The sequence below is a fragment of the Suillus bovinus genome, assembly GCF_016758785.1.
Source record: "Suillus bovinus strain UH-Sbo-P2 chromosome Unknown EDB93scaffold_2, whole genome shotgun sequence".
Lineage (NCBI taxonomy): Eukaryota > Fungi > Basidiomycota > Agaricomycetes > Boletales > Suillaceae > Suillus > Suillus bovinus.
In genome coordinates this window covers 43982-52136 of record NW_024542058.1, presented here as the reverse complement: position 1 = coordinate 52136, position 8155 = coordinate 43982, and the positions used below count along the sequence as shown (strand labels likewise).

General features: G+C 45.4%; 3 protein-coding genes across 3 annotated transcripts; all 3 read left to right on the top strand.

Annotated features, from left to right (window-relative positions):
* Window positions 1-1296: 1296 nt before the first annotated feature.
* Window positions 1297-1560, top strand: EDB93DRAFT_1059934 (uncharacterized protein; the record flags this gene model as incomplete). Its single annotated transcript, XM_041444809.1, has 1 exon — window positions 1297-1560. A coding segment is annotated over one exon (264 nt), but the record flags the coding sequence as incomplete, so codon positions are not given.
* Window positions 1561-3515: 1955 nt separating this feature from the next.
* EDB93DRAFT_1075403 (uncharacterized protein) lies at window positions 3516-4122 on the top strand (the record flags this gene model as incomplete). The annotated part of the gene is made up of 2 exons (XM_041445161.1): window positions 3516-3735; window positions 3785-4122. The coding sequence occupies 2 exons, from the start codon at window positions 3516-3518 to the stop codon at window positions 4120-4122; spliced, it is 558 nt and encodes a 185-aa protein (XP_041312942.1).
* Window positions 4123-4555: 433 nt separating this feature from the next.
* On the top strand, window positions 4556-6677 carry EDB93DRAFT_1237430 (uncharacterized protein; the record flags this gene model as incomplete). Its single annotated transcript, XM_041451412.1, has 8 exons — window positions 4556-5035; window positions 5203-5398; window positions 5438-5703; window positions 5758-5802; window positions 5826-5827; window positions 5950-6034; window positions 6073-6268; window positions 6553-6677. 8 exons carry the CDS (start codon window positions 4556-4558, stop codon window positions 6675-6677), a joined length of 1395 nt encoding a protein of 464 aa, XP_041312941.1.
* Window positions 6678-8155: the final 1478 nt, after the last annotated feature.

Genomic DNA, 8155 nt, shown 5'->3' with positions numbered 1-8155 from the left:
AGTGGAAATCAGCTTTCTACAACGCCCTGTGAGCAGCAACTTTGTGTTGCTTGCTGCTATTGATTGCTTAGACTTCGGTCGGCAGTTCTTCCACTGGCCTGAGTATCTTGCCTTCCACTGGCCGCATCTTGTCGTCCGCCAGCAGCATCTTGTCTTCTTTCTGCAGCATTGTCACCCACAGCCAGAATCATCTTAACCGTCTTCAACTGTAACTATTGTCTTCAACCATTTTAGTTTTCTTGACCGTTTCTTTTTCACGCTGTTACTGACACCCAGACATCTACAAGATCTCTCTCAATTGCACTCAAGACTGTTGTAGGCCTTCACGGTAAGCATAATTGGTATGATTATGCTATAATTACTGACATTCAGCATCCAGCTAGATTGACATTTCCAAGAACTTCTGATCTCACTCAAGACTGTGCTGTTGGCCATTGTGGGTAAGCATATGTACTCTATCTGATCACACTATCACGACTGACATCCAGCCTCTAACCAGGCTCTGTAAGTGTAATCACTATTAGATTATGCTATAATTACTGACATCATGCCTTCATTCAGATTTCTTTTCAATATCTCTCAAGACCGTCCTACTCTGCCTTTGTGGTAGCATTTAAATTGTCAGTGACTTTGAGTCGTTGTGCAATTTAAATTTCATTCCTTGGTGACTTCGAGTCGCTGTGTGATTTCTCATTCTCAGTGCCTCCATTCCTGGATCCACCACTATGTCCATCCCTGTCTTCAAACCATTCATGCGCGATGGCGACCGTGCGTTTTGTCATCTCCGCACCTATACTGTCTTTGACTGACCATGTCCATCCAGGTTATCTCACTGCTACTGATGCATTCTGTGTGGCTACATATGGGCACTGAGTCATCACCACTCCCAACATGAAATTCATTCCCCAATCCTTTGACAATGAATCTGACATAATTCAAGTGCGAGCAGATGGCAGATACTGGGCCATAGATCCCTTTCAGTGGCCACAGATGTATGATGACTCATATGCTCGAAGTTTTGCAATCCCATGTCAGGAAGCCTACATGGACGACTCGAGCATGACATATGCGTGGTTCAGGCCAGCTTTTGCGAGTGACTTTGTGCCCCTTGCACCCAATAATCTTGTTGGTCAGCTCAAGACGGACATCCTTGACCATCTCAAGTGATTGTACGAGAAGGCAAACAAGTGGGTCAGCAGGTACAAGCTCACAAGGATGCACAAAGAGGATCATGTTGTTGGGTGGGTGCATGTGATGTGCACTGTATATGAGCACTTCCAGCAAGCCATGGCCTGGCGCGACATTGTCATGGTCATTGCTGAATATCAGCGTCGCTTTCTTGATATCTGGGCGCTTCTAGATTACTACGAAATCATTGAGCCCCACATGCGTTTTGTCGACACCACACATAATGTTAACCCTAAATGGATGGGTTGTTTCACTCAAGATGTCACTATTGCCACGAAGGTGCACGCTGCTGGAGTTCCTGTCTGGCTTATTCGCGATGCCAGACTTGTTCAATCCAATATGAACATCATCAAAGTTGTTTCATTCACACCACCTGATGACCTCGTCATCGGCATGTACCACCATCCCATCAAAAATTTTGCCCAACCATTCGATATCATTGCCAGATGTCCTAGCAATCGCCGGCGCCATGAGGCCATTCATCAGCCATACTCTGACTTTGAGAAGCTGCCCATTCCAAAACCCCAAGTTGAACAACTTGGCGTGAAGGAGTCATTGGGAAGGCTCGCATAGACAAAGGGAAGGCAAAGGCAAAGCTTGCGCCGTGTAAGTTCATCAGTCTTCTTTCATGGCCGCTGTTTCTCATTCATTCCTCAGACAATACCACTGCTCCCCGTCAGAACAGAGCTGTATCCGGCCGTGACAAGTGGTCTGATATTGATCACCTTACATGCTGCCAATGAATTCTTTCTTCAAGACAGCTTTGCAGGAAGCGAAGAAAGAATTCATTCGCATCAAGCATCCCAGGGACAAAATGGACGACGGTTACTCGCTTCCTGATCTGGGATTGTTTGTCAACGTTCTTTCCCCACAATCATTAATGAAGTACCTTGCCAACTGGCTGGCTTGCCATCCAATTTGGCTAGAACGTGTCTATGAAGAAAACCCTCGACCTCTTCCTCGTGCCCAGAACTGGCATGATTTCTTAATCTCTCAGCATGATCAGGGTCCTTTGGACACACAGACATCCAGCAAGACTAGCAAGTCGAAAGCAGCTACTGCTGCCCTCTTTCAAAAGGAGGTTACGGCACTGCGGGCCTTGTCAGGAGCGTCAAATGTTCATTGGCATGGGAAGGACATAGCTATTTCCACTCTCGACAATCCCCCTGCAGATCTCGTGCGCCAAATCATGTACAAAATCTGTGAACAAGGTTTCTGGTATGAACTTCTTGACCTTGATGAACATCTTGGGCACGATGCACGTAAGGACAATGAAGCGAGGAAGGAAAGGATGGAACTTCTTCGTAGCATTTTCCCGTCAAAGTCGTTGAGAGTTTGGAACAAGGACTTCCCTCAAGAAAATGATGGACTCAATGCGCCATCTTTCGATGCTGCTTTACCGTACTTCGAAAGTTTTCGCAAGGTATTGTCAATATGGGAGCACTTTTTTCTGAGTCCCTCAAGCAGCCTCTCAATCACACCGGACGTGAGCACAATTTATGGAAGGGGATGAAGGAATGTTGTGTCTTTTACGTTCAGTCTTATTTCAACAATACTGGCCATCCGCCTATTGTACCTCATCTCCTGTATTCAGTCGCGTAGATCTTGGCGTTGCATACCCTTTATCCGTCGCAATTAATATACCACAATTAGTCAACGGTTTGTATACCATCATATGTTACCAATGTTGTTTCGGTTGTAAGTGGACTTTATCACGGACAAACACCCTATCCCTAGGGATTGAAGTTTATTTTCCGCATACTAGCTAACATCTTGGTTTCACAGAACAGAGTGCACATGAACAGGTATAGAGATCCTTTCTTCACATTTTCTAGCACTCATCCACTCCGAAGGTTGATTGACCTATTCGCCCACTTTATTGTCTTCCTTTTTGATGCAAGTTTGGGACTTCGAGTTCCTCCTAGTGTTCGGTGGTCGACTTCGTGTCGACACTGACCTCAGTGCAGGCTTCGTGCTTGCCTTTGGTTGTCTTGTCATGGTCTTATCCATTCCTATCGCTGGGCCGTCTACTCAACTGCCTCGCAATGGACAGCACAGACTCGTCACTTCTTCAATGGTGAAGAGGAGGCGGCGACCACAGAAAAGCAGTTTCTATAGCCCCCCCACTACTTGTACTTCCCAGAAGAAAACACCTCACACAACAATCACCCAATATCGCAGGAAGGTCACAGCAGCAACAGCCTTTGGGTGATGCCGGCTCTGCTGACCAGCATGATACACCATCCGCTGGGGATCTTTTAGAGCATCAGGAGGAAGGCTTGTCTTTCTACAACTCACTCCACTACATCTCCAATGGCGACTTACTCATGCCCTCCCGTTCGAACAACCACCAAAAGAAGATTAATCAGTGGCGACACTGGACAAACAAAGTCATTCCTTCCTTGATCGCTCCATACCTTGCATACTTGCACAAATCAACTTCTCTTTGCGATCGAATTGAACTGCAGCCAGATGAAGTTGCTGCCTTTCAGTGTAGGTCCTCTTGTCGGCGGAGGGCTCTCAAGATCACTTGCATACTTTTCAATTGTATGTCTCTCTTATTACCTGGGCTATTGGTTGGCTGATAATCTCGAAGATATTGAGACACTACGAATTGATTGTTGCACTTGTGTGCCTGCTCCCCTTCAGCTCCTGGCTCACAGTTATTTTGCCTGTGCTCCCATTGCCCCTTCTCCCACTGTGGACCTTCAGCTGCTGGAGTTTGTCAAGACTTTATTTGTGCATATCACTCCCAACACGACTGCTTGGTGTGAAACACTCAAAGTCTTTCTGGCTGGCCGTGGGTATCAACTTACCACCAAGGTTAGTGAAGCATCTGTATTGAATTTTGGTCGTCTTGATCAATATTATTGTAGGATAATCTTCACCGTTGATTTGGTAACGCCTATCATTGGTACTCTTTACTCTGCATGAGCACCAAAGATCACTTGTCAAATCTCATTGGCAATTATCGCCCACTTCCTGCATCATCCAACGAGGGATTAACATGTCCAAGCAACTATCTAAGGTCTCGCTGTCCGATTTGTTTTGGCTGGGTTGATTGGCGAAAAAGTGGAACACTTAATCTCAGGTAAGCTCCTTCAATAACAGCAACTAAATAAATTATAAAACATATAGTAGACCTGACGTGCACACTTGCATTGGCGCGTGCTTCACTCAAAAGTGTTCGTCGGATCAACACGGCGGAGGTCCAGATCCCCCAAACCCAATCAGATCAGTTTTTCTTTCGGATGACGAGGTGACATCAATGGATGCCCATGTGCAAAGTTGTCACGGCAGACCCCCTGCTCGGGGTCGCAAGAGAAAGGAAGCCACAGAAGGGGAGGAGGATGGCTACGAGAATGGCATGAGAGTCCCGACCTCTGCGCTGGATGGCTGCAGTGAATCTTTCTTTGCCGCTGATGAAAAACGTGAAAAGGCTAGCACCCAATTTTTTGCAGACACAGGGGTGATGGCCATGTTATGTCACCATGATCGTGTATTATGGCTTGTTAACATGATGTCAGCGGGAGAAAAGCAGCATTATGCTCTCGCCCTGATCAAGAAGCTTTTCGATAACATCCCTCCTGAGATGACTGTTGGCCTCTTGTATGACATCGGCTGTCAACTTCATCGAAGTTGTCTCAAGTACCGGCTCCTCAATGACGACGTTCTTCGCTGGATAACTTTCGCAATATCAGTCTTTCACGCTTACGGCCACCAATGGGCCTGTCAAATTATATACCGTCCTTGCAAGTGTGAAGGCTTTGGCCTTTCTGATGGAGAAGGTTGCGAGTGTCTATGGAGTGCACTCAAACATCTTATTGCTCCGCTACACATTTCTGGGGTGAGTGTTCTCTGGTTCAAGAATGGTTTCATATGGGTTATAGCCACTCGTCATATTACAATTGCCATGGTTGTACCGTAGATTCACCTCTGACTACAATTTATATATTTCCTACTTACTGACCACTTTTTCAGTTTCATCAGTGACTTTTTGTCCTTGACACTCAGGTCCGGCACCTCGATGACAAAAACCTTGTTTTGTTTGGCAGCTGGTTGAGCCGGAGGTGGAACAACTGTGCTAAGAAGAAGAGTAATGTCATGCAAGCTCTACATGAGCTTTCAGTGGATGAAACTCCTGTCTGTCAGCAGTGGAAATTACAGGTTGAATATCAGATGAGACCCCTGCCTCATAAGTGTCATGTTGGTGATTTAATCATATTATTCATTTGTGTGATCTTGACAGGAAGATCGAAGACAAGCAATGACAAGGAAATCTCGAAAATCCTCTCCATCAAGAAATCTCTCGCTGAGCTCGATGGATCGTTGCGACGCATGAAAATGCAACTTTGTACAGGAAATGTCAACAATCTCGTCGACTTCAACCTTCGTCTCATCGAAGAGCGTGCTCACCGATCGAGACTCGCGGACACTTTGAGCCGCTGGAAGGTAAGGCTTGGCATCAATCAGTGCACCCATCTGGACCAATTACGTCACAATGTATATCTACAAGTCCGTTTAGATGCTCAAGCTTTAAAGACCTGTATTTGCGAACAACTTTGACAGCGCAAGTTCGAAATTGAGAAGCTTGAACGCTCATACAGGCAAACAGTAAATGGTACTTATGTTCTGAGTTGTACAGATGGACTTCAACTGATTGTACTTTCTTGTCACAGAACACAAGCTTAATTCTCATGTCGACACTGCAATCCAGCGACACAATCCTACAATATGAAAACTCGTGTCCTCCTACAATAGCCTATGTGTGGATCTCAGTGCTCTTATCAGACAACGCCACAGTCCTCCCAATGCTATAGTGCCTAACCCTATCTCTCTCCTGCCGGTATCTTCAATCTTGATGTTGATGCTGACATTTGGCAGGACATTGGACTCGATGATATCGTGCTGGAACCCCCTGATTGGTTAGCTGATGAGGTTACTCGTGCTGCGATCAGACTGGTGCTCGAGATTGACCAATGTGACGAAGAAGAGTTGCGTGTGAAGGTTGAGCGCTGTGCCCTGCAGGAGTGGGCTATTGTTGAGTGGGATGCTCTGCAGAGGGCCCGTGCATATGCAAGTAAGTTTTTTGTGCTTCACTAACACTCTATGCTGACTTTTGAAGGAGATGACAACATAATCCTCTATCACATGAATCTTCGTGCTCGACAGTTTATTGACCTTGTACTTGGGTGGCAAACAAAGGTTCGTCCCATCCCATGTGCATGGCCTATGGCTGACTGCTGGGGGCCAGTCACATAACAAACTTGCTAATGCGACACACGTGGTGTACCCTGATGTCCATGATGACGAAGATGATGTAGGGGAGGATCGAGATGATTGGGAGTCTGACATTTGCTGCAGGTGATGATGAGCTTATGGATGTCTTAGAAGATATTGCATTAGCAGATCAGTATAGAGGGGAAGAGGTAGATTATATCGAGGATGGCTATGCAGTCAACGACTCAGTTGGTAAACAGCCCAACTAGACATGTCAGATTTATGTTGTAGTACTCTAGTTGATCTATAGATTGGAAATGACTCTTTGTATCACGCACACTCCTGTAGACCTTTGGTACATCATAATAATAAGGTTGTGAAAGCATCAAATGTCATGTGACTGTGACTAGCGGTGACATTAAGATGACTTGCACATAAAATTGTAGAACATATTCAATTTTGGTCATCCAATGAAGCGTGAAAACTGAAATTTTGCATTTTTCTCTCCCTTTTCATGTAGCCATTGTTTCACCTATTTGTTATTAGTTTATAATTGCTCAGTTGTCACAAAACATCATGATTTGACATTCAATGCTTGTTGTGTAAGGTGTACCTTACAAATATACCTTAGCAATTTCACATGATAAACAAAGTGACATTTTGAGGGTCAAGCATCTCAAGGACCATGTCATCTTCCTGAACACACAATACAGGATGCCTCCTCAAAGTATAGACTTCATCTCTCAAGCTGTATATAATGGCCTACTTGAGTTGAACCCGCAACACTCTGTCACAAACAAGAGGATGGCTTATCATTTTATCAACATTCCCAGCCAGGAACAGTTACATGGAACTACCCCCCCTCCCCCCATCATCTTATGACAGACTTGCAAGTAAAACTCCCACATTTTATTCCATATTCTGCATGCCACCCCCCCTTCATTGCACACCCCCCATGATCTTATGACAGACTCGCAAGTAAAACTCCCACATTTGATTTTGTATTCCCCGTGCCACCCCCCCTTCATCATGCACCCTCCATCATCTTATGACAGAATCACAAGTAAAACTCCCACATTTAATTCCGTATTCTGCATGTCACCCCTCCTTCATTGCACACCCCCCATCATCTTACGACAGACTCGCAAGTAAAACTCCCACATTTGATATCATATTCCCTGTGCCACCCCCCCTTCATCGCACCCCCCCCCCCCCCCATCATCTTATGACAGACTTGCAAGTAAAACTCCCACATTTTATTCCATATTCTCTCTGTTGTTACCCCCCCCCCCCCCCCTCACCTTCTGACAGACTCGCAAGTAAAGCTCCCACATTTTGTTGCATGTTGCCTGCAAGACAATGCAATTACTCGATGACTAGTGCTACACTCAGTGTGTCTATCACTCTTTTGTGTTTGCCCACCACTCCCTCAGCAGGCTCAAGTCTATTGATTCCAATTAATAAAATACAATAAAGTCCACTTGATGCAGGACAATGTTTTGGGCCAGAATTCCTGCAGGTTTTGTCCAATATCAAAATCTTGTCTGAAGTGCATGTACTGGCCTCACATACCTAGTACTACTCCTTCTATCAATATACAAATTGTGGATTTTTATGCCATCAAAATGTTTGAAAAAGGACCCCAATCACCCCTATTTATGATGGGAAAGCCCAACTAATAAATGCCCCAGGACATCCCAGAGACATGCTAGAGTGATCCCGGTTGGGATTGGGAAGGATCAGATAC